This window comes from Lethenteron reissneri, unplaced genomic scaffold (genome assembly GCF_015708825.2).
Source record: "Lethenteron reissneri isolate LAM-NWPU_2019-01 unplaced genomic scaffold, ASM1570882v1 scaffold_1864, whole genome shotgun sequence".
NCBI lineage: Eukaryota > Metazoa > Chordata > Hyperoartia > Petromyzontiformes > Petromyzontidae > Lethenteron > Lethenteron reissneri.
Genome location: NW_026891624.1, coordinates 1,085,883 through 1,113,145, shown reverse-complemented (window position 1 = coordinate 1,113,145; position 27,263 = coordinate 1,085,883). Strand labels below are relative to the sequence as shown.

Here is a 27,263-nt window from a genome sequence, read left to right as displayed (position 1 = left end):
GTCACACACGGCAGTTGTGTCAATGTTGGTTCTACTCTGCTGGAATCGTGACGAACGAGGGGTTACATTTTCGGCCTTCCGGTGCTGTGAGGTGACATCCGTCTCGCGGAGACAGCAATGAAGTCCGCTATTTGTGCAGGTGCTGCTGGGGTATGGTTCCATCGCAGGCTCGCGTCATACGACATCGACTACGGGGAGGGCCTTCGTCCAGCAGTGATTGTTCACTGGAGCCGGCACCAAATTATCCCCCCCATCCCTTTGCAACTGCCCCCTGCACAAGCTCTGCAGTTCTCACTTCATGAAGATGTTATCGGCCAGTGAATGAGCATCACCAATTGTTTGAGAAAACCGGAGCACCTCCCCCGCCCCCCCCCCCCCCGGCGGACAACTGAAACAAGCTCTGCAGTTCTCTCTTCATGAAGATGTTCTCGGCCAGTGAATGAGCATCACCAATTGTTTGAGAAAACCGGAGCACCTCCCCCCCCCCCCCCCCGGCAGACAACTGAAAACTCACACGAGGTGCGCAAGGGGGCAACGCTCTATCCCGTACAGGTAGGACAGTTGAGAGTGCACCCTTCCTTTGAACCGCCATCTCCAAGCACCGTGTATGTTGAGCGTGCATGGTGTTTTCTCTTCAGCAGTGCTCTTTACTCATTTTCAGCGGGGTGGCACTTCGGCCGATAAGTCATCACAAATGTGAGGGTCACCACACATTTGAAACCATTGGGGGGTTGATAGCAGCACGATGATGATGGGGTGGGGGGGGGGTGTTTTCACTGTTTCATAGCTGTAAACGCCTTACCAGTGCCCTACCTTACTACAGACCAATTCAAACCTTATTAGTCACCTCGTGCCCTTATAAATCTCAACTTTCATCCTACATAGTCCCATCACAAGGGACAAACACACACTCATCACTACTCCACTCACCAGTAAAACACTCACCACTAGTACACTCACCACTACAATCACCACTGTCAACCCCTTATCAGTGCCTACTTTCTCACAGACCAATTCAGACCTCATTGGTCACCTCGTGCCCTTATAAATCTCAACGTTCATCCTACAAAGTCCCATTACAAGGGAGAAACACAAACAGAGACAAAAACAATTCCCGCATTGAAACTACTGTACGCCGCATGGACCTGTAAACTCAATTTCCCTGTACAAAAATACGGTGTAAATTATAGATTTGAAGCTTTCGTGACTGCAAGGATTTATACTCTTAGGTTTTTTCGGTAAAGTCACGTAGGTAAAAAAATAAAATTCAAATTAATAAAAGTAAAATAAAAAATCACGACGTTTCGGAGGCAACACAAACTTCCGTCTTCAGGTGGAACCGTCACAGCACGATTGCTGTATCATTGCTGTGAGCAATCGTGCTGTGACGGTTACACTTGAAGACGGAAGCTTGTGTTGCCTCCGAAACGTCGTGTGTTTTTATTTTACTTTTATTAATTTTAATTTAATTTTTTTACCTACGTTACTTTACCGAAAAAACCTAATAGTATACGGTGTAAAGGCGACCAGGGTCCGCCAATGGCCCGCGGGTCCTTGCAATGAAGAATACTGCTCGAGGGTGATGCGTGGGCTCACGATGAGTGGCCAAGTGCGATGTCAAGCTTGCGGCCCACTGAGGCGAGGGAGGGCCGCTCGTGTAGCTCACCGACTCGTCTGGGTTGACCATCACTGATGTCCTGACGAGTATATGGGGGCCCTCTTATCCAGCACGTATAGTTGTGTCTGCAAGACACTCGGACCTCTTCACAATGTCGCCGCAGATCCCCAGTCAACGCCTTTAAATAATACGGAAAAAAATGCCACTTGCGTTTTGTCGGGGGGCCACACTAAAGGTCGCCGCGCGGGCCTTGCCATGAAAAACCACTGCGTTGTGAAGCCGATGCGTTAGTACACCACTGCAAAAAGGGCCTCGGCAGGCCGTGGGGGTCGTTTTACCATACTTCACCATGCTGGTCAGTGCGGGTTATTGAAGTGTGAGAAGTGTGGACGCGAGAGGGTGGGATCACCGTGCAACAATGGATTTTAAAAGGACAATCGGTTCCGCTACAAACGTGTGTTTCCATCACGCGAATTGGATCTAAACGCAAATTAATGTTTTTGAGGAGCACATTATATATATAACGCAGATGCGAATTGGACACAACTCGATCGACTGAACGAAACTGCGTCGCGTGAGTAGGAATAAGCGGTTGTACGGCTGCCTCGGCGTAGCATCGCACAAGGCATTGGGATGCTGCTGGATGCTTCGAGATGATACCCACACGGCCACACGCCTCGGTCTTTGTTTTTGCCTGCGTACGCATCTCACGCGCCATCGCAGACTCTGCTTTACCCCCTATATTATTTGTCTCGTTTTGCATGCAACTTTGTTGATTTGAATCGCAACGAGTGGCTTAGGGACTCACACTGTAACATGCATTTTTCACTCGTTGTCGTATTTGTATTTAATTCATGAATTAAATCATCAAACTAAAACACAGTAATGATACAATAGCACGTAAAATCAACAGTAATATAACAAATATGTAATGAAAACTGTCAGTCATGTTGTTGTTTCCGAAATCGACTACCCACTAACGTCTTCATTCCCATTGAATCGATGGTTATTATCGCGCGATTTGTCTATAACGCGGGTGTTCTTCAGGAACGCAACTACTACCGACGTGCTACAGGAAAACGGACTGTAGCATCAACTGTCTCGGTCTGAACGTGAAAATGCACTCGATGTAGCCGTGTAGACGTAAAACTACACGCGGGTCATACGGTCGTGCCTCAACACGCGTGGTTGGTGAAGGCGGGGGACCATATACGTCGTAGCGCAGTAGAGCACAACTACTGCTTCTCTGCAGTTGCCTGCTGACCAAAATGGTGCCTACCGCTGCTGCTGCTATGCACGGTGGCCGCCCTTCGAAAGCACTTCACGCAGTCGCAAATTTTGCTTAATAGCTTCCGAGCAGCTACACAATCGGAGGCGGTATTCCTCGTGATCAGTTCGAGGGCGCGGGGAAGTTATGCACCGAACCGACCCTGGCGAAATGAACTTCGAAAGAGAAGGCAGGTTGTCAACACCGCCGGTGGCGGCAGCTTGGTACGTAGAATTTATCCAAACATTAACTCGCGGTTTAATAACCTGGTTCATGCATCGAATCATTGAGTAACCTCCATTACGTGAACCTCGGGTGACATCCAGGTTTTTTTGGCAGCAAAGATAAAAGATCGCCAATTGTGTAGACCCGTTGAAGCGAGTACTGTTAGCGAGCGCCTATTAAGACCGGCGTGGCACACGAGGAGGAGGGTGGCCAACACCGATCCCGGCCGCCACACACCGCAAGGTAGTCATTTGAATTTGAGTCGACATAGGGGAGAACCAAGACCGGCTCAGATTATTGTAACCGCTGTTGTTGGCTGTGAGCGGGATTCGATCCTGGGTCGCCATGCTCGTAGCACGATGCGCTAACCGCTGCGCCACCGCTCCCAACTCGTAGCAGCTTCAAGCTGCGATGGGGATGATGCTCCGCTGGCTTTTGGTGAGCTACCTAAAGACCCTGCCACGAATCACACTGGGATGTTCTGCACGCCTGATGAAGCTGGTTGCAATCAGCAGTGAGACGTCACGGCACTCGAATTAAAAAATGTTGTGGGCTTACCCTCCAACCCACTGGTGTGCTGGAGTAGTGACTCATTGGCACGGGTTTTTTACGTGGGAAATCTTACTAATTGGCTGTGTCGGGTGGCGGCAGGTTTGACGACACATTTCTATTTACGGATTCTAATCCAAGAAAAGCACGTTTGTTTCTGCACATTATACCACAGATATGTGTGGTTAATGCAAACTTGATGATGCTTTGCAATAGGTCTGTCTATTTGATGTTTGAACATCTTTAAAATTTTGACAATTACTTTCGCGTTTTGCGTCGCGATTGCATCCGAAATCGTTGAGCGTTAACCAACGCTCAGATTTTGTGCGAGAGAGCCTCCGGATCCTCATGGGCCCTTAATAGTTGGTGTCTGCTCACTATTAGGGGAGCACCCGGTGGCGAGATGCTATATGTCTCGCCTGGTATGAAGGAGGTCGTGGGTTCAATCCCGACCCTGATGCCTGTTGTAAATTTTTATTTTCCGTGTCTCTCTCCCCATGGTCGCGTGGATTTTTCTCCGGGTCCTCCGGTTTTCCCCTCCACATTTAAAACACGCGTATAGAGTATTCGGCTGCTATACATTTCCACGTGACGATAAGCAACTTCGCTGAGCTATCATCTGTGGCCAGGTGGCTTCTGAAAAAGGGCTAATTGCTAAGTGGGCCTTTCATCCCATATGCAATATGCTGTGCCACCCGATTATGCACAACCCTGCCAAGCCACGCGCTTGGCCCCCTCTCCACAGTTGCCAGAACATTGCTCCCTGGACAGAATCTCCCTTCTGCACTCTTCTGTCCGGATATTGAACTGTCGGCAAAATCACCGATTATGGTCTTCAGGTCTTCAAATGCCCCGAGTTCACACACATGGACATCTTCTAACTTCACCTGCGTGACGTAATTTGTTCACTCTCGCTGGTTACTCTTGGAAACCCGCATTGTTTACTATCAATGAGTTTATAAAGGTATTTTGTATGGTTTTTCGTTACCATATGGATTTTTATGTTATCGTAGTTATTTAATATTGACATATTCGTACGACGTAATTATTCACCCACGACTCTCATACATGATATAACTTCATACATTTGTAATGCGGGCGCGGGCGACCTCCCGGATGTGACGTCACGGAGAGGTGGAGTTAGGTGACGTGGGAGCAAGGTTAAGGTTCTTAAGAGATGAGACCGGAAGAGGAGGGCAGAACGAGTGAGACTGGACCAGAGCAAGGCCACGTGGGCAAAGCCAGAAGGGGTGGCACGGCGGCCAGCGGTGGCCAGCTAAAGGAACAGCCAGCGAACCTGAGAGGGAGAGACAGCAGTGGGGCTGCTGGAGAGAAGGCGGTCGGGGAGCCGCAGTGAACACAGCCGGCGAGGCTGTGTGTGAGGGAAAGGCTACAAGAGCAACGAGAGGAGAGAGAGAGGCTACGAGAGCGACGAGAGGAGAAACTGCAGAGAGAACAGCCAGTGGGGGCTGCGTGAGGATAACAGCCAGCAAGGCTACAACGACGACGGGAGACCAACAGAGGAACTGTTGGCGTGACGGAGTTAACAGCAGTATCAGTGTCGGTATAGAAGTCTAATAAAAGGACAGCCGTGTGGGTTACGAGGAAGGACCGAATAAAGGACACCAAGCCAGACTTCGTGGTCGAGTCCTTTATTACATTGGTGTCGGAAGTGCAACGGCATGTCGAAACAAGTGAGAAAGAAAAATGTTCCAGCGCCAGCATCGGCTTCTTCGTCCGAAGACGAAGACTTCCCTCCAAACATGGATCCTGCCGGGGTGGTGGAGGAGTGCCCTGCTGAAACGAGTGCGGGGACGGGAGTTGAAGATGTAGCCGCAGTGTCAGGGCCGCCGACAACATCAGACGCTGATCTGCGATGGCTGCAGGTGGCGGAGCAACTGGAGACTCTCAAGGATGTCCTGGGCCAATTGTGTCATCTCGTCACCCCAAGGACGGCGACGGAGAGAGCGGAGAGTGCTCCACAGGCCGCCACGGTATCTTCACTCCCGGCGCCATTGGCCACGCGGCAGGAGGCCGCCATCTTGCGCGTTCCGCGGCGGGAAACCGCCATCTTGACCACGCCGCGGTTCGACGCCATTTTGAATTTGCCTCCGGAGGAACCATCGGCGGAGGGCGGAGTAAAGCGGAGTCGGAGTCGCCATCTCACCACGGTCAAAGAATTCGCCATTGGGGGCGACTGGAGCGCTTTCGCCTGCAGATTTTTGGCGGCGGTCCATTCTGCGAGATGGACCGATGCTGAGGCCTTAGAAGTGTTACCGACTCTTCTGGACGACGAATCTGTTCGTTTTTTTCGCTCCATTAAGGCCGAGAAGAAGAGGACTTTATACGGAGTTTTTCAATAAATGGCCGACGCCTACGAGCCACCTGACGACGCGCATCGGCGATTCGCTCAACGACAACGAGCGCCCGAGGAGTCGCCTGTGGCGTACAGGGGTGCGGTGCTTGATTTGGCTATGGCCGCGTATCCAGATACAACACCTGACCTGCTCGAGCCTCTCATCTTGGGCAAGATGCTCGAGCTGTCGCGGGATCTTGGGATTCCCATGCCGGTGTGCGGGCATGAGAAGCTCACCTCCCGGGCGGCGGCGAAATGTCTCGATGCGCAATTCAACCTACGACGGTGGAAACAAGTTGCGGCGTGGACAGGGGGGCCCGTTGCAGAGGGTGGCGCTCTGGGATGGGACCCTACGAAGTCGGTATACGTGCCGGATGGGGGGGGCCCTCAGGAGCTGACGGCCGCCTCGGGGCCATGGTCAAGCCCCGGTGGACCGGCCTCTCGTGCTGCACCACCGATACGAGGCCGGCGCGATGCAAGGCCTGCGCTTCGGCGCAACGACGCCGATTGTTTCCGCTGCGAACGGAGGGGCCACTACGCAAAGGACTGCTGGGCCCGCATCCCGGGTCCGCCGCAACAGGAGGCCTCATTACCGGCCAAGCCGCCCAAGGATCCACCGAAACAGGCCGGCCTTGACGCCGGAGGGGACGAGGCGCCCTGCTCGGAGGGTGCCTGCCAGATCTGCGGGTCCTTCGAGCCCTGCAGCCCTTCCGACCCCGCTGCAGACACATCCGCGGGACACGCCCAAGACTGATCCTTCAGGGACACGGGACGTTGGTGGACTTCCAACAGCGACAGGGGGATTTCACCCTGTCGCTCCTCAAACTCAATCACGTTCCCGTTCCGCGGATGGGCCGCCGACCGTCCGGGACGGGCCGGCGACCCGCACACGCTCTAAATCCCTTGTGTTTCGTTGATTGTTATGTTGCGTTGTTCTTACTGTGTATTTATTGCCTGCTTCTGCTACGTTATTTGATTGTTGAGTTGTGTTGATTGTTCTTACTGTTATATTGCATGCTTGGTGTCCTTTGGTGTGTTACGCTCGGGTTCGCCCGCATTACTGTTGGTGTTGTTCAGCCGAGGTCGGCTGGGTTTTTCTCCACGGGGGAGGGTGGTGTAATGCGGGCGCGGGCGACCTCCCGGATGTGACGTCACGGAGAGGTGGAGTTAGGTGACGTGGGAGCAAGGTTAAGGTTCTTAAGAGATGAGACCGGAAGAGGAGGGCAGAACGAGTGAGACTGGACCAGAGCAAGGCCACGTGGGCAAAGCCAGAAGGGGTGGCACGGCGGCCAGCGGTGGCCAGCTAAAGGAACAGCCAGCGGACCTGAGAGGGAGAGACAGCAGTGGGGCTGCTGGAGAGAAGGCGGTCGGGGAGCCGCAGTGAACACAGCCGGCGAGGCTGTGTGTGAGGGAAAGGCTACAAGAGCAACGAGAGGAGAGAGAGAGGCTACGAGAGCGACGAGAGGAGAAACTGCAGAGAGAACAGCCAGTGGGGGCTGCGTGAGGATAACAGCCAGCAAGGCTACAACGACGACGGGAGACCAACAGAGGAACTGTTGGCGTGACGGAGTTAACAGCAGTATCAGTGTCGGTATAGAAGTCTAATAAAAGGACTGCCGTGTGGGTTACGAGGAAGGACCGAATAAAGGACACCAAGCCAGACTTCGTGGTCGAGTCCTTTATTACACATTAATAAATCACCTCACGTATCCCCCTGGGACATTTCCAACATATCCCCCAGGGGTCCGCGTCCCTCTGGTTGAGAACCACCGCTTTAAACATTATAAACATCATCATAGTGAGTCACAGTCCGAGGTTAAACTTATCTCCTCGATGTATCGCCTTTGTGTGCTCACGGGCCAAATGGGGTTGCTTGTCAGTGGAATGTCAATGATTAAAAACGAACTTTGAAACCTTTTACCCCTTTCTCCAATAATCTTTGTACCTGCTTGAGCTCGCTCGCTGTTATGCAACACACACGCGCGCGTGCGAGGTATAAATTTCCTCTGCCAGGCTTTGCAGCTTGGAGCCACCGTTGATGTGTTTTGTTGGAGCGCAGTCAGACGACTCTACGACCAGCGGATAACCCCCGGTATGCACACACGAGCCTCTGGGTTCACCGTCACGACCTCTCAACATCGTCATCATTATAATTGCCTCTCGGTTGTAGAACATTACTGAACGTTCATAATAGATGTTTTTTGGGTTAGATAGAGTAAATATATAAATGTGTCGTTAAAACCCACCACCACCCGACAGAGCCAACTAGTAAGGGTTGTCAGTTAAACAGAACATGGCAATTCGTCACTCGTACAGCACATCGGTGTGTTGGAGTGCCAAGCCACAACATTTACAATCTGAATACGACGTTTCGCCAGTAATTACAACTAGCTTGATCAGGCGACAGCCAGATTTGTGGAGAAGTCTAACTGTTTTGTTCCTTACTTAGAGGCGTAGATGTGGTGACCACGCTTCTGCGCTCTTGCGCCACGTGGGGGTGGGGGGTTGCTGAGGCAACGACCATGATGCATTATGCGAGCCCTTTGAACTTGTCCTTCCTTTCTATTGTGTGTATTAAAATAGCCGTACCAACGGTAAACCCTATTGAAGTATGCTGCTCTTTATAGGTATGCATTTAAATCATACTCTTTGGTTCTTTCGGTAAAGTCACCTCTGTAAAAAAACTAATATATCACGTTTCGATCGCAACGCAAACAATCGTCATCAGGCGGAAAAAACAAGCAATCGCATGATGACGATTGCTTGCGTTGCGATCGAATCGTCGTGATCTATTATTTTTTCTACCTACGTGACGTTACCGAAATTACCAAAGAGTATGAATTCCTGCAGTCACGAAAGCTTTAAATTAAGACATTTAAATAATGTATTATTTGATGATTCGCTTCCACGCAGCACTAAGGCGGTAGCTATCTTTTCGGTTAAAGTTATTTTTATTTCTTTAAATTTCGATAGATTCTATAATTAGTCTTGACCAGTCGTAGCTAGTTTTGCACAGAACTTCAACATTATCAAAATCAATTGATTTTGATAATGGCTTGGCACGCGTGTTCTGCTGCTGCTGCTGACAGTTGTTTTGGGTGGATTTGGCGTCTGCTGCTGGCATGAGTTTCTGGACGCCTGTGCCAAAGAAAATCTTCATAGCTCATCGGAATCCTCTGGTCGAAATAAAGATTCTGATTAAAACAAATTAGATTCTGAGATGTGAACTCCCTCCCCTGGTAGTTCAATCCCCATCCTGACGCCTGCTGTATATTTGGAGTCTGCGTGTTCTCTCTCTCTCCGTGATCGCGTGGGATTTTTCTACTGGTCCTCGGGGTTTTCCCTCCACATTTAGAATCAAACATCACGCGATCACAGTATTTGGCTGCTGCTGTAAATTCCCACTTGATGATAAGCCCACTTCGTTGAGCCATCATTTGTGATGGCCAGGTCGCTTCTGAAAAAAAGCTACATAGCTCAGTGGGCCTTACCTGGTAAAATAAAAACAATATAAATAATAGGGATTGTTATTATTCTTCTTACATGCCCCCACCTCTGTTCACCTCGGTATGCAGCGTGTGGTGGGTGGGGGAAATCGTGGCTAAACTCCCACTACTTTCTAAGACGTCTGAGCCAACGTGGAAGAGCAGGCAAAACATACCAAATAGAAGGGGCTTTCCAGAGCTCTCTCTCTTGTGGGTGTACTCTCTAACACACCGGTTAGTGCTGAACTAGTAACTAATTGGCACTTTTTGTGAACGTGACAAACCCCTCCTGACTGGCCGTGTCTCCTGTCCTTACCTGAGCTGGCTTTGTGGTTCGAGTATCCCTCTTTCTTCTTCTCCTCTCCATCGCCTTTCCTCTCCAAACTCTTCACGCTCTTCTTCGACTCCCGCTCTGTTTCTTTATTCCACATCTTACGTCGTTTATTTTTATTTTGTGCTTACCGCCGCTAATATCGGCGCGCCTGCTCGTGCCGGTCGTGAGCGCAGGGGGAGGGGGGGGGGTCGCCTGCTGTGCTCTACCACCGGTCCAGTTTTGCTGTGCCACGCTACCGAGGTGGTCCCTGCCATTGCGACCGTTGCAAGTGCTGCAAGTGGGCTGTGCCCCACCATCGAAGTTGCTGTCTCCAGCGCCAGCGTGAGCGCGGCATTGCCTGCTGTGCCCAATCACCGCCGCCAGCGTGAGCACGGCACGCCCGATCCTGCCGACTGCATCACTATTGTCGATGTGGACGCAGTTCGTGCCTCCCTCCAGTGGCCCTGCAAACAGTGCAGCTGAGCGCGGTTCGTCGTCCTCCGCCAAGCATACATCAGCGAGCGGGAGTTGGACGCGGGTCGTCCCCCACTAAACACCACCAGCAAGTGGGGGGGGGGGGGGGGGGCCTTGGTGTTGCTCGCCCCCCTTGCTCAGCTGCACTGTTGGGCTCCACTGCTCGGCCGGCTCTTAGCAACACCAGCGAGTGTGGGCGTTTGGCGCGTCTCGTACCTGGCTCAGCACCAACAAGGCAGTGGAAGTCTCGATTTGAAGTTTTCGTAACTGCAGGGATCCATACTCTTTGGTTCTTTCGGTAAAGTCACGTAGGTTTAAAATAAAATAAATCACGACGTTTCGGGCGCAACACTTCAGCAATTTTCTTCTTGGTTCTTTCGGTAAAGTCACATAGAAGGGAAATAATAAAATAATACAAATTAAACATAATAAAATAATTCTCACGACGTTTCGGCCACAACACAAGCAGCCGTCCTCAGGTGAAGAACAGGTCTGTCGGAAAGACTTCAGACGCTGTTTTTCCGACAGACCTGTTCTTCACCTGAGGACGGCTGCTTGCGTTGTGGCCGAAACCTCGTGAGAATTATTTTATTATGTTTTATTTTTATTATTTCATTATTTCCATTCTACGTGACATTACCGAAAGAACCAAGAAGATGAATCCCTGCAGTCACGAAAGCTTTAAATCGAAACTTCAGCAATTGTGTATTGCTGTGGTAGTCCCACCTGATGACGGACGCTTGTGTTGCGCCCGAAACGTCGTGATTTAATTTATTTTATTTTATACCCACGTGACTTTACCGAAATAACCAAAGAGTAAGCCAGTGGAAACTCGGCGAGGCTGGCCCCGTGCTCAGCGCCACCTGCGAGTGGGAGCACGGCACGGCCTGCTCACCCCCCCCCCCCCCCACTTAGGGGCCGTCTATAAATGACGTCACGCACCTGGGGGGGGGTCAGACATTTGTGACGATGTATGACGACGGGGGGGGGGGGGGTGAGAAATGTGGCGTCACATCAAAATGCGCAACTTTAAATAAATATACACAAGACATTCTACTTAATTAAATAGACTTCTTAATAAATGTTTTCTCCTACAACATCAGAGTGCATAGCCACATTAAATGCACTACAATGACAATAGTTTAAAGCGATTTGAAGCATGTTAATTTTTTTGGGGGGGGGGGGGGCAGAGTTTTGTGACGTCATATTTGAAGGGGGGGGGGTCTGACTTTTTGTGTCGCCGCGTGACTAAGAGGGGGGGGGGGTCAAAAATCGTCCAAAATCGCGTGACGTCATTTATGGACGGCCCCTTAGTATTGGCCATTACTCCTGTGCCCTATTTGCTCGGCACCACCCACTATCATACGGCCCGACGCTGCAGGAGACGCTGCTTGCGCTGTATTTGTTTCTAATTTTACTGCCCACCGTTGGGGAAGCAGTTGGGCATGGAACTACCACTGGCAAAGGCAGGACTTGTTCCTGTGGTGCTCCCCTTGATCGGACTTTGCTGTTTTTTAAATCCTTTATATTAAGTTCACTTGCTTGCTTGCGCGCTTACGACCGTGCAAATCTTTCGGTCGTTTTTTAACCCACTTCCCGTGATCCAATCGAGCTGACATTTTGCACACAGACTCGTTGTGCCAGACAATTAATGTTCGTGAAAAAAAAATTCCCAAAATTTTATACTTTTTAGGCAAAAAAAATATATTTTACATATATTCAAATAGAACTCATTCATCACTTTGGCTGAACGTCACAGTATAAGAGCCCAGAGCGTAACCCCTCCATAGGCCGTGGCAGAGTAGCGCAGTTGGTAGCGCCCTCGCTTCCCATGCCAAAGGTCGTGGGATCGATCCCCGCGTCCTCCACAGGCATATATATTTTTTAAATCCTTTATATTAAGTTCGCTGCCACGCATATAAAGGATTTATAGTGAAAAACTTTGTTTTTACGGGTTATACTTATTTAAATCCTTTATATTAAGTTCACTTGCTTGCTTGCACGCTTACGACCGTGCAAATCTTTCGGTCGTTTTTTAACCCACTTCCCGTCAACCAATAGAGCTGACATTTTGCACACAGACTCGTTGTGAGTGACAATTTATTGTCGTGAATTTTTTTCCACAAAATTTTACACTTTTTAGGAAAAAATAAATTTCATATTAAATTTAAAATACCAATGTGATAAAAATGAAACTCTTACTCAAGAAAAAACAGAAATGAATAATAAAATAAAACCGATGCCACGCATATTAAGGATTTATAGTGAAAAACTTTGTTTTTACGGATTAATTTTTCCTGGATTATTCTGTTTGCGCGTAGTCACTTTAAGATGTTTCTTGTTCATGTTTTTGTTCGTTGCGGTTGCACCCGATTCAAGAGCCGAATGGCTCACAGGGCTATACCAAATAAATGAAACTGCAACTGAAAATAAATGAAACTGAAAAACTGGTATTCATCCAAATCCTGTTCCATCCAGGTACACATGTCTTTCACGTGATTTTCTGATCGGTTTCCGTTATTCCGATTGCGCTTAGCATCGCACGCTGAACTCTGTTCACTCAGCTTCTTAGGGGAACGAAGTCTACAACGCTGTCTTACTCGTCGATGCAAAGGTGGCATTGATGTTGGACCGGTTGAATGTAAGAGGTTGGTCCATGCACTTGTCCTCTTGTGAATTGATTACTGCAATGCTTTGCTGGTTCGTATTTAAAATAGGTCCTTGGTAGAAGACAAATTATTCAGAATGCGACAGCTAGGGTGCTCACCCGAACCCCATTACGTGACCACATTTCTCCAGTTCTCTTATCATTACACTGGCTACCGGTCTTGAAGTGAGTATAGTTTAAGAGCCTTCTCTACTCGTTTTTAAAGCCTTGCATGAGCTGGCACCACCATATATTCACAAGGTCGTTAAGATCTGCGTACCTCGATTCTGCTGCATTGCTGGTGTGAGTGGGCATTTTTCGTGGTTGCGTCTGGGTCGTGGAATTCCCTACCATTGGAAATTTGTTTAACCGACAATGTGGAAATGTTTAAGTCGCGCCTACAAATACATTTTCTTAATTCCATTTATTATATTCAGCTCTCTTCTCGTGGCCTTTCCTTAACCTTATTCTTACAAGGCCCCTTAAGACATTAGTGGAAGGCGCCTTACAAATACATGTAAATTATTATTTAGATTTACGGGCTCTAACCCAAAATATCCCCTTTTATTATGGAAAGCATGTTTGTTTGCACGATTTACCACAGGCATGTGTGGTTAATGCAGATTTGATGATGCTTTGCAATAGGTATGTCTATTTTGTGTTTGAACATCTAAAACATTTTTACAAATGTTTTTCGACGTTTTGCTTCGTGATTGCATCCGACATCATCAGGCGTGGTGGCAGATTCAACAACACATTTATAATCTTAATTTTAGAACTTTCGTGACTGCAGGAATTATTATTTGGTTCTTTCGGTTAAGTCACGTCTAAAGATAAAATAATAAATTAAATTAAATAATGGAATACGTCGTATTCTATAATAAATTAAATTAAATAATAGAATACGTCGTATTCTATTATTTAATTTAATTTATTATTTTATCTTTAGACGTGACTTAACCGAAAGAACCAAATAATAATTCCTGCAGTCACGAAAGTTCTAAAATTAAGATTGAACCACTTCTACGGGGAAGTTTTAAACTTATCTTCTTTTTTCTCTCTCTCTGACTACTTATTCTCTCTGCCTGTGTCCTCTCTTTGGAATGTTCACACTTAAATTCTAACTTAGCAATCTTTGAAATACGTAATCAACCAGGCTATGCGTTAATTGTGTGTTGACCGACCCTCTGTGTTGTATTACATTACATTTCGATATTTTACTAGGTTATTTAATTTTAGTGTGTCCTCCTGATTTTCAGGCTTGCTTGCCGTGTCATTGCACTTGCAGCACCACGTTTGTTGTCCACTCATTGATATGCTAATTTTTTCTCTAACCCCCCTCCCTCTCTCTGCCTCCGCCCCCCTCTGTCTATTTAAGGCCACCCCACAGAGACGATCACCCCTCTCTGTTACCTGTGTTGCTCTCTCTATGTATCTTGGTGATATCTGTCTGCTAATGTCTCTCTATAGTTTTCTGGTTAGATTTTATGTCGCTATTTCATTATACCTGATGATGATTGCTTGTGTTGCAATCGAAACGTCGTATTCTATTATTTAATGTAATTTATTATTTTATCTTTAGACGTGACTTATCCGAAAGAACCAAATAATAACACATTTATACTTACGCAATCTAACCCCAAAAAACTTTATTATAGATAACATTGGTCGCGAAAGCCTATGTGTTAAAGCGATCTTTCATATTATCTGTATAAAATGGCTGCATTTCTTTTTGTTGCCAACGCGTGCCTTCTATGTACCCAGGAAATGCTGCTTCACTGGACTTCCCTGTGTCTCGTCGCTGGGCTGTCCCAAGTGGCACGTGGTGGCAATGTTTTGGTGTGGCCAGCCGATGCCAGCCATTGGATCAACATCAAATCCATCATGGATGAGTATGCAAGAGACAGTCATCATAATGCCATCATTATCAGCATCATCACCATCTAATTATACCCTACTGGATGAAGGCTCCTATACGCAATCGCCATCCTTCACAGTCCCACCATGGCACAATCCAGCTCGCTACCTTATCCTTACCTGATGTCATCACTTAATTCCCACGGCGAGTTCTCTCCTATGGGATTCCACTCCGTCTCTTTGTCTTAATATATGTTCTTTAATTAAAGGGTGCTGCGGTGCCATGGAGTTGTCTTCCTCACATGGTTAGACGGATGTCGGAGGGTCAATCCTGACCCTGACGCCTGTATATTTGAAAGTTTGTATGTTCTCGCCGTGGTCACGTGGATTTTTTCTCCGGGTCCTCCGGTTTTTTCCCTCAACTTTTAGAAACATGCGTTTATATTATTTATATTAAGTGGCTGCTATCATTTGAGGCCAGGTCGCTGAAAAACGGTTAATATCTTGGTGGGCTTTACCTAGTAAAATAAAATAGTTTAGTTTATTTATATATATAATTAAGTGATTTGCTTACCTTTCCTATACTTTGCACTCCTATCGTGTTTCTATATTGTGTTCGTTGTTGTAACGTTCTTGCCCACCCCTACTGAACATCTGTGAAAAAAAGCTTTATAACTCATCGGATTCCTCTAGTTGAAATAAATAAACTGATTCTGATTTAACACCACTCATCATCCCTTCTGATGGGCCCTGTCCAATCCATTATGTTTTTAACAGTAAATATGGTGTGTATGATTCTACTTTATTCTCTGATCCATCTCTAATCGTAATAAATGACCCCATTCTAATTTGCGCAATATTGGTATACATTTTTAAAAAGATCACTAACCATAGTTCTTATATATTTTTACGGAATGCTCGATGTCATGCAAAAGGGCAGAAGGAACCCAGCACATGTATGAACGTATAAACAAGGAGAACAAACGCACCTCTGATTGGCACGGTTGACTATGTATGGTGTGAAAGAAGTTCAACATACATAAAAAAACCAAAAGACAATCAATTCTTGGTGAGATTAATATGCATGTATGTTGAACATGTTTCACACCTTACGTAGCCAACCATGCTAATCAGAAGTACAGGGGAAAGACAACACATCTAAACACAAATAGCAGTTCTAAAGAAATTATTTTTAATCGAGATTTAAAAGTACGTGGACGTGCCCATATTTAAATTAGTTGAGGCAGTCATGTGCTACAAGGGTCATAGTAATGAACCCCACATTCATGAAACGTGGATTTCAATCCAGGCAGCCATTCAAGCAAATGTATAAGTGTCGTGAATTCTAAGTTTAACTGTATCTCGTTTAATCAGCTGTGAGAACTCAAGAAACCAGGATGAGCAATGTGCAAGAGTGACCTGGGGCATTAGCCTGCCAGTTAGGGCGTGACGATCGCTGGGTATAAGTTCGACCTCAAGTTAATGGGAGTTGAAACAAGGAAAATATATTAAAATTCCCCCTCCCCCTTTTAACCCCTACCCCCCTTCCCCCTGCCCCTCCCACTGCCTGTCCATCCAGCAGTGTAATTGGGTACACCACAGTGTCATGATTGGGGTAAAGAGTGCCTAAACCTGGAATAGTAGGCAAAATATCTTACACAGGGGTGTCTAGAACTACCTCTATTATGTAACTTTTCATATGCCCATTTAAATAAAAACTGGTCATCAGATATACTTTTTTAAATTCGATTTTCATCAAGACCCATTGTGTAAAGTGCAGTCTCCAACTTGTATTATCCACTCTACCTCTGGTTTATTTACGTGCTACGAATAAGGGACATTTATTGAAATGTCTACATTTACATATATTGTTTCGTGCCATTTAAAGCCACACAGTGCTATTGACGAATGTGTTGGAATTGTTGCTATTTGTGCTTGTGCACCACTTCCAAATACATCATCACCAAAAATGAGTCCTCTTGTAGAGGCCCCATTCCGTCAAGAATGGCGTGACTGCAGGGCTTGCACCGTTTACCGTTGCACCAGGCTCGTCGAGAGAGGACACCAGGTTACCGTTATCATCCCCACGGGGGCGATGTTCATGGACACGCGGACGCTGGGGACGCGTGAACCACGAACTCCTGAAGGTCAACTTCACCAAGGAGGAGCAGGAGGTGAACATGGACAAATTCTTCCAATTCTGGATTTTTGAGAGTACAAAACTCTCTTACTGGGAGGTCTACTGGAGACACAATGCAGAGGTTCAGGAGAACATGAAAGGTAAGGAAACTATCAAATAATATAAACTATCTTTATTTTAAACTATTTTTTATTTTACCAGGTAAGGCCCACTGAGCTATACGGCTCTTTTTTGCAGCAATCTGGCCACAAGTGATAGCTTAACGAGGTGGCTTATCACGTTCAAATTATAGCAGCCGAATACACTAAACGCATGTTTCTAAATGCAGAGGGAAAACTCGGACTCGAATAAAAATCCATGCGACTATGGGGAGAGAAACACCGCAAACTCCAATTATACAAAAGGCATGAGGGTTCGGATCAAACCAACAACATCCTGTATATTAGGGGAGGTAGGTAACATCTCGCTACCGTTTTACTCCTCACATTAGCCCGACCACCAACAACCAAACAAACAAACCATGTGGTTGGACAGATCTTTCACATTTGGTGCACCACACCTTTGGATCAATCTCCCCAAAGCGATCTGCACACCCGACTCCAACATTCTGATATTCAAGTCACAACTAAAAACACATCTCTTTGCACTTAGATACAACTAACTCTCAATCACATGCTTTTTTTCTTTCAAACAACAGTAGATATTTTGTCAATAAATATTCTCTCATTGTTTAGTATCTTTCTAATTTTACATTGAGTTTAAGAGTTAATGTGATGATGGTGCTTTGAATGGCGGATTTGTGCCAGAAAGGCACCATATATGTAAACAAAATAAAATTCACTTGATGTTGCTTAAGAAGCTTCCGTATTTTCCGTCCATATCTTGAACTTCTTTTGCACCGTACGTAGCCAACCGTGTTAATCAATTGGAGGTGCAGGGGAAGTACAACAAACTAAACACAAAAAGCAGCTCTAAAAAAATGAGTTTTCAATCTATAATTAAAAGTACATACGTCCCATATCAAACATCCCATATATCTCCAAGGTCCTCGAGTGCACAGACACGGTGGCGAGATGGAATGCAGGTATGCATCGTCTGGTATGGAGGAGGTTGTGGGTTCGATTGCATCGCTGACGCCTGTACATTTGGAGTGTGCATGTTTTCCCCGTGATCGTGTAGATTTTCCTCCGGGTCCTAATGTTCTTCCCTTCACATTTAGAATCAACGCCTGTTTGGAGTATTTGGCTGCTATACCTTTCCACCCGACAAGACACTTCGTAGAGCTATTTTTTGTGGTCAGGTCGCTTCTGAAAAAGAGCTTTCTAGATCAGTGAACTTTATCTGGTAAAATAAAAAAATTGCTTCGTTATTAGTTTAGTTCAATGATGCAGACTTGCATAGCATTTTTATCCTTATAAACCTGAGCGCCCCCTGTGACACTGCATCTTGTTCGAGTGATTGTAAGGCTACTTCAGAAAAGATTTGTCATCTCCGGCTCTGTCTTGTGCCAGTTCACCTCTTATCTTTCTGATCGAAATCCGTTTATCAACCTGGAGAGAGCGAAATTCAGACACGTGTTCAGATTTATTTGCCGTTCTCCATGAATCAGTCCTTGGCCCACTTTTGTTGTGGATATACTTGACCCCATTTTGGCATTTAAGCCAAGTCATGCTTAGTTTCCACTGTTATGCTCACTCCAATATATATTGATTCCAAATCCCCCCTCAATGTGTCTGCCTCGAGTCGTTCCTGGTGTTTAGTTTATTGTCGTTCCCCCGCACCTCCGATTAGCACGGTTGGGTATGTCGGTCTGGAATAAGTTCAACACGGATACATATGTAGTGACATCGCAGACGTCACTCTGTGGTGCCGGCCCAAGAGAGGCACAGCGCGCGATGTACTTACATCGTGGACATCGCGGACATCGCGGATGTAGCGACATCATGGATGTCACTGGGTAATGCCGGTTATAGCGAGGCATGGCATGCGATTTAATTACATCGCAGATACCCCGTATATGTGGGTGTAGTACCAGCCCTAGAGGAGCTCAGTGAGTGCTGATAGAGAGCGCTGAGTGGCACCACGCTCGGCATGCAGTGCTGTCCCCTATAGGAGGGAGGTGTGAGAATGCCGGCCATGAACAGGGTTAATGTAGGCCATGGCACTCTGGTTGACCCTAGAAGGCACGTGACGGGTAAGATCTACAAAGGGGCCCCAAGTGGGGGCTAAGGGTGGTCACGTGTCGGGGTCCAGATCCTGCTAGAGGATTCGAGAAGGTGGTCGTGGCCAAAGGCGGAGCCAGCCACGACCAGGGAGCATATAAACCGGGTCCCCAGATGGGCAGGGGTTCAGCGTTGCTGTGTTATCCTGAAGATCTACGTTCTATGTTCGATGTCTGAGAAGAGTCACCAACACGTGGACCTAGACCCAAGCTGGGGTTCTGTCTGTTGTAGCTACTCCCAGTGTAATTAGTGTAGTTAGCCTGGTGGTTCACCATCATAGGTTGTTTTCTGGTAAAGGGGAAGTTACCCCTTTGTGTTGGTATCAATAAATGTGTTGCCTCCAAGGAGTACGTCTGCGACTCAGTTGAATCCACTACACATACATTAGACTGAAGTTGAATCTAAGCCGGACCAAAACAGTAACCAACGTACAAGTAGGAAAAAGGTTGCACACAGAAGAAACCCTGATGATGCAGGAAATGTTGAGAAAGAACCTAGCACTATTTGGACACGTATGTAGGGTGGATAACAACAGCAAAATTAAAAGTGTGCTGTTCGGAAAAATGTAAGTAACCAGAAAGAGAGGAAGACTTTAACAGAGAATGGCTTGACGACGACACAAGGGATTGGTGCCGTAAAGATGTGGCACTACTTGAGCATATTAGAATATATCTCACAGAGAGGAAAGTGGAAACAAATGACGAAATGTGCAGTAGACATCTACTCTGGGCTTTCTGCCCCATGGATTGTGATGATGATGCTGATGTTGGGGTTGTTGGTTCCGCACACCAATGGTCTCAGGTTAGTTCTGTGAGCGTAATGATCAATGGCCACAACACTGGTGCTGCTCAGGCATTCCACAGTCTTGATGTTATCCATAATCCCTCAATACAATTTGGAAGCGCACATTCACAATGCCACTGAGGCTGATTTCTTTAACCTCGTAAATATATAGCCAAGTTGCGCCCCATCCTCTCTCTATGTGTTGGATTAACATAAGCTGATTCACGCCTTTTATCTTCTCTCGCATCGACATCAGCAACGCCTTTGTTTTCTGTTATTCCTGTTCAGCTGTTGCATCAGCTGCAGGACGTGTGGAATTCGGCAGCCAGTATTATCACCCGTGTACACCTGTTACTGAATGCATTATCAACCGTACATAAAACGGTTGGCTAACTGGGGTGCGAAAGAAGTTCAACAAACATACATACATACTGCTCCCTTGCTCGTGTCTCCTCACTGCCTGCCAGTCGGGTTTTTGGGTGGAGTTCAAGATCCTCCTCACCTACGAAGCTCTCAATGGTGGCACTCCTTTGTATATACACGATCTTTTCCATCTCTGCATCCCAGGTAGCGTCCCTCCAGGTCAGCTTCCACCAGATAGTCGGTTCATCCTGAGTCAGCTAATTCAAATCCCGCCTTAAGACGCATCTGTTATTGAAGGCATTTTAACTTCCTTATTATATAAGCGTATCTATTTATTTGATCTGGATTTTTCCAGTGCAGCTGCCAAGCTTTAGAACGCTTTGCCTTTGCCCATGAGACAATCCGAGTCGTTATATACAGTATATTAAAACTGTTGTGAAAACTCACCTATTTAAACTTGGTCTTACCCTGCAGGTCCAGTTTATTTCCTGCTTTCCATTGATGTCGCATTGGGATCTACGGATGAAATCCACATTACAAATGTAAACTATTATTATTTATTAATATTGGGATGAATAAGCTGGGATATAGTTGGTATCAGCGAGGTGAGAAGAAAAGGGGAAACAACTACAAATATTCAAAGATTAGCAATCCTTTCAATTTCAGAGGGGAGTTGATAGTACGTATGGAGCAGGGGCGGTTTCTTCATTAGGGCGATTGGGCGACGCACCACCAATGTCATTCAACCACAGAGTCACGCTAGCCGTCACTGTCAGCCTCTGGATATAGTCCAATCAGCGTCATGTCACGTTCTGTGGAGTACCGCCTCTTTTTGGGCGATTTCACTCCGGCTGAGAATCGCCCCGAGTGGCCCCATAGACTTACATTCAAAGATGGTTTTTTTCGAACGGGGGCGCTGCAATGCATTCTCTATGGCTTCCGGGAGGGCATGCACTAACGTGCTTACGTCATCATACGTGCTAACATCATCATACGTAAGCACGTTTCATCCAACAATATAATTTATCGCTACCTAGTGGAATCTTTAATAAAATAAACTTGAGTGGTTTGTTTTAATAGTGAGTATATAAACAAACAAGATGTATTGTAAGAGTCACTTTATTTTTCATTAATATTAAAGAAGTGAAGTTGCCTTTACATGCTTAAGCTGTTAATTTATTCATTGCATGGGTGGACCTTATCCTTATCAATCATCCAGACATTTGCCCCCCCTGAGAGATTTTGCAGGAGCCGCCACTTGTATGGAGTAGTGGAATTTGTAGTATATGCAGGACTTAGACATATAGTTGTACGGTTTAAGGGTTCATAATATGGAGATGGACGGCTTACGCCCAGGCAAGAGGCGATCAAAACATTTCAAGTTAAATCTCATTCAAATATATTGTATGTATGTTGAACTTCTTTCGCACCGTATATAGCCAACCATGCTAATCGGAAGTGCGGGAAAACGTTTTGGAAGTTATGATTCATAATAAGCCTCAATGAGTGGTGGACCCACCTTGATATTGTATTGATAGATATAGTGTTAGCATATTGATATCGTTTTTGATGCAACCAATAATGTTCTGTTAAATTAATAAAAAATATTCCCATTTTTGTAATAACTCCCCTGCCACCTTTTTGTAATGTTTCTACACCAGCTCCTAGTCACATTTATAGAACGAAGATCAAGTTTATGAATATACAAACCAAACCATAAATCAAAGTTGAATTTGTTCAAATATCACAACGGCTGACTTAAATGCTACATTTGTTAATAACATGCAAAAAAAATTTGTTTCCCACTGCATTGTTCCAGCATACTTTTATATTTTGACTTTCAATATGAATATTCCTGGGTTCTTTCGGTAAAGTCACATAGATAGAAAAAGGAATAATACAAATAAGTGAAATAAAATAATTAAAATAAACTAAAAGTAAAAATAATAAATAACAAAACACCGTTAATTTTGGAGCTTTCGTGACTGCAGTAATTATTCTTTGTTTTTTTCGGTAAAGTCACGTATAAAAATAAAATAATAAATTAAATAATAGCATACGACGTTTCGATTGCAACACAAGCAATCATCATCAGGTATAATGAAATAGCGACATAGAATATAACCAGAAAACTATAGACAGACATATAAGCAGACAGATATCACCAAGATACATAGAGAGAGCAACCCAGGTACAGAGAGAGGTGATCGTCTCTGTGGGGTGGCCTTAAATATTTAAATATTTAAATATTTGTCTGCTTATATGTCTGTCTATAGTTTTCTGGTTATATTCTATGTCGCTATTTCATTATACCTGATGATGATTGCTTGTGTTGCAATCGAAACGTCGTATGCTATTATTTAATTTATTATTTTATTTTTATACGTGACTTTACCGAAAAAACCAAAGAATAACAAAACACCGCTCATGTAGACTGGTTCTTAATCAGAGTGAGTGTACTGGCAGTCTATAATGTAGACCGTAGCCTGGTTATTAAGTTGGGTGAGTGTACTGGCAGTCTATAACGTAGACTGTAACCTGGCTCTTAACCTCGGTGAGTGTACTGGCAGTCTATAATGTAGACTGTAGCCTGGTTTTTAATCTTGGTGAGGTTATTGGCAGTCTATAATATAGACTGTAGCAATGATTATTAAACTGAGTGAGAGTACTGGCAATCTATAATGTAGACTGCAGCCTGGTTCTTAACCTGAGTGAGTGTACTGACAGTCTATAATGTAGACTTATTCTTGGTTCTTTCGGTAATAAAATAAAAAAATAAAAACCACGACGTTTCGATCACAACACAAGCGATCGTCTTCAGGAGGAAAGAGTGGGAAGGTCACCGAAGGTAACCGTTTATAAAGGTTTAAAAAATGGGCGTGGCACAAGCGCTTTGGCGGTGCAATTTAGTGCGTGGGGAATATGTGCCCTGGGATCAGAGAGCACCAATGTGAAGCACGGAACATGCAGTGCCACAAAACGTCTCAGTGTCAGAACGAAGTGGGCAGGGCATATAAGCAAGAAAACGACACAAATCAAGTCATGACTTGACCTGTGCTCCCTTGACAATTAAACACAAATCAAGTCATGACCCAAAGTGATTGATGACATCTTTCCAATGATTGCTGAGTTTATAACCATCTTCTCGGTTGAAATTGTGTCTGTATATATGGATGGCTTTATGAACGAATCTTTGTTGATATCTAGTTAGCTTGCAAAAAACTACCATCTTAGAGAAATCAATTTTGTGTGAGCCAGCCGCATTAAAATAATGATCAGCCAAGGCAGAAGTAATGATCTTACTGTGTTCAAATCTTCTTTATGCTCACGAACAAGGATCCGAGATATGTCACTTAGTTTTACAATGTAACTTACCGCAGATACAGCTCAGTTTGTAGACGCTGGGATATTGCATGTCAGGAATCATGTCATTCAGAGATAGGATCAGATCACGAATTTTATGTACTGTGTTAAATCGGATCTGGATCTTGTGTTTGGACATGATTTTAGAAATCCTTTTGGTGACCCCTGCTATGTATGGCAAAAAGATGGTTTTGATTGGACCCTCAGATGACTCCTTCGTCACGGTTGGGGTGATGGCTTTGCTGATTGTGTAGTCAGAATATCCATTCGCCTTGAGAGCTTGGTGTATATCTCGGCCTCGCTGTGCGCTGCGTTGCACCGCTAGTCGAGTAGATAACCTTGCGTTCAATAAACCCTCGGAGCCAGGATGAACGTCCAACTCCAATCGTCATTTATTGATTGTGTAATAATCCTTCTTGAGACGGCTTTGGAATCAGCCCTTTTTATTTCCACTTCCACAAATACACTTTACTCACACACTCTCCGTTGCTGGCAGACAACGGAGAGAGGGCAGACTTCACACCAAGTCCCCACCGCGCACGTGGCACCCAGAGCCCCCGTACGCGCGTGACCCTGCTCTTGTCGTTCCCAAGTCTGCTCTCGATCATTCCCTCTCTCTCTCTCTCTCTTAATCCCTTCGTCACGTGGTACCCCCCAGCCAATCCTCCATGGACAGCCTTGACCGTTCTCGATGGTTCCCTGTCAATCCCGGGACCACGCCTCTGATCCGGCTCCCCATTAGCTGGGGCCCCGAATGGCCAGGCCAATCACCCCTGCTGACATGCCGTGATCACGCCGGGGCCATGCTCCCTGTCTCAACCCTTATTGGCTACAAAGCAGGACCGGCAAGCCAATCCCCACGTGAACCCTCTATGGCTGTTATTACATCACCCCCCCCCCCCCCGGTGAACATTTTTTTAGCCGTCTCGGCTGGGAAAAGGGTGATGAACCAATTCCGTTAAACATCTTATTAGGGCACCAAGGTGCGTTTAACAGTTGAGGGTGAAACGGCGTCCCCGCGCCTAACAACACTTAAAAACAGTCACCCATGAAAACCCCGACATACATTAGGGCGCCCCTGCAGCGCAGTAACGACAGGGAAAATAGCTAAACGATCAAACGTTAACAAAACGGAAGAGATTTCGTCCGCGTACGCGACGTGGGACCCTCTCCGCTTCCAGCGCATGGTCGCTTTGCTTCCGGATGGACAGGAGGTAGTAGGCTCGAAGAAGAAGTAGGTTGTTGGTGCTTGGTCACGTCCAGGGCAGGCCCCGTTGGAGGGGGGGCAGCGGGGGCTTCCTCAGCCCTCAGAACCTGTTCATCTGTAGGAGGCACAACACAGTCCCCCTTGGGATCAACGGGTGTGGCAATCGGCGTAGTCGGCTCGGCAGAACCCGGCAGGTCAGCTAGTGGGGATGAAGGACCGACACGCGCGTCAACATAGGGTTTAAGTCGCGAGGAATGAACATACCACCGACGTTTTCCGTACTGAACACGGATACTTTGCGAGTTCCGAACATCTACCAACGTCACAGGCCCCCGCCACGGCCTGTGCAGTTTGGGGGACGTGCCCGCCGGTACCTGGGGGCAGTGGAGCCACGCCATGTCTCCCACTGACCAAGGCATGCGAGTATGCGATCGACGCGCATACCGTTCGTTCCTTGCCTGGGCACGGGCCGTCGCACACCGGGCAGCCTCTCGCGCCTCCGTTACTCGTTCAAGCGAGTCACGCACGTGGTCAGGCAAGGAGCGGGACGGTCGTTCACTCGGCTTACCCAGTTGCACATCGATGGGTGGAACATTTTCACGGCCATACATCAAAAAAAATGGTGAGTATCCCGTGGACGTGTGCGCAACCATGTGGTATGCCGCTAAGACGCCTGGTATGTGCAGGTCCCAATCGGTTTGCTTTTCACTGACCGTGTGACAAAGCATAGCCGAGAGGGTACGGTTGAATCGTTCCACCATACCATCTGTTTGTGGATGGTATGGGGAGGTGCAAACTTTCTTTGTACCCAGCGCGTCACAAACGTCCCTAAGCAATTTAGAGGAGAAATTCCGCCCTTGATCTGTGAGCAGCCTCTCAGGTGCCCCCTTGTCCATGACATACCCGTTCAAGAAAGCGTCGGTGATGGACGCTGCCGTTTGGTCGGGCAGAGGCCAGGCCATCGGCCATCGAGAAAAATATTCCACCTCGACCAGAAGGTATTTATTGCCCCTAGTCAACGGGGGAAACGGCCCCAGAATGTCGAGAGCAACTAATTCGTTGATACGGGACACCTTAATGGAACGCAACGGTGGTACATAGTGGTTCCGAGGCGGCTTCCTCTTCGCACAATCATGGCATGAGCGGACAAAGTCATTGACGTCTGCCGTCATACCGGCCCAGAAAAAATCCTTTTGCATCGCGGCCAAAGTCTTTTGGACGCCGAGGTGCATCAACTTATCAGCGTGCAGAGCACGGAGCAGGTCGTAGCGAAGCGAAGTAGGCACTACCAAGCGTGGTCGGTCAGACAACCCGTCGGTACACATTAACAATCCCGACTTGCCTCGGAACATCTGCCACTTCCAGCCCGCCAATTGAGATTTTTGTTTCCCTACCAATTTCCGTAGCGGAGACAGCGAGGCATAGGCCTCCTGCTCACGTAACCAGACCGCGTGCGGCAGCCGTAAGGTATCATCGGTGTCCACCGACACCTGTTGGTCATCTTCCTTCGCTTTCGCCCCTGCGTCGTCCTCATTCGCTATCGCCCCCATAACCGGGCAGGGCGACGTGGGCGGTGCCGCACAGCGGTGCGTGCCCGTCAGGCAAGTGCACGGAGGAACGGGCGGCAGCCTTGAGAGCGCATCAGCGTTCGCGTGACGGGCCCCCTTTCGGTATGTAATATCGAAGGAAAATTCCTGTAACGATTCCAACCACCGGGCCAATTGGCCTGACGGCTGATCCAATTTCAGGGAGTATTGCAAGGCCGCATGATCAGTGCGAACCAGGAATTTCCGTCCATACAGGTACGGCCGGTACAATCGAACAAAATGGACAATTGCCAAGAGTTCCCGCCTTGTCACGCAATATCGCGTTTCCGCAGGGGATAGAACCCTGCTGCCGTACGCCACCACTCGCTCAACCCCATCCTTACGTTGTGACAAAACGGCCCCAATGCCGATATCACTAGCATCCGTATCAAGGATGAATGGCTGCGAGAAGTCTGGGTAATCTAGCGTAGGCGCTGTCGCGAGGTGGTCCCGAAGCGCCCTAAAAGAATTTTCTTCCTCCGCTCCCCATTTAAACCTTTGATTTTTGCCAGTTAGAACGTGTAATGGTTTTGCCAACGTCGCAAAGTTCTTAACGAAGCGGCGATAATAGGAAGCGAATCCAATAAACCGCCGAACATCACCCACTGAAGTGGGTGTGGGCCACTCACGTACACATTTGGTTTTCAGAGGGTCAGTGGATACACCGTCCGAACTGACAATATGACCCAAGTAACGGACGGAGTGTTGCAGAAGGTGGCATTTCTTAGGTTTAAACTTAAGGTCAGCCGCGCGCATTCTTTTAAAAACCATCTCTAGGCATTGGAGGTGTTCCTCGAACGTGCGGCTG

At 46.9% G+C, this 27,263-nt stretch overlaps 2 protein-coding genes across 2 annotated transcripts in view; one reads left to right on the top strand and one right to left on the bottom strand.

The window, feature by feature from the left end:
- Positions 1–8,522, bottom strand: part of LOC133339452 (odorant receptor 131-2-like) — a 34,731-nt gene extending 26,209 nt beyond the window's left edge. The window contains exon 1 of the mRNA XM_061547622.1: positions 8,461–8,522. The gene's annotated coding sequence lies outside the window, so the exon portion shown is untranslated. The remainder of the gene's footprint in view (positions 1–8,460) is intronic.
- Positions 7,985–27,263, top strand: part of LOC133339451 (UDP-glucuronosyltransferase 2A2-like) — a 55,813-nt gene continuing 36,534 nt past the window's right edge. The window contains 4 exon segments of the mRNA XM_061547620.1: positions 7,985–8,107; positions 14,699–14,826; positions 16,838–16,910; positions 16,912–17,071. Of these exon segments, the coding sequence (XP_061403604.1) occupies positions 14,702–14,826; positions 16,838–16,910; positions 16,912–17,071 (358 nt within the window). The 5' untranslated portion in view covers positions 7,985–8,107; positions 14,699–14,701.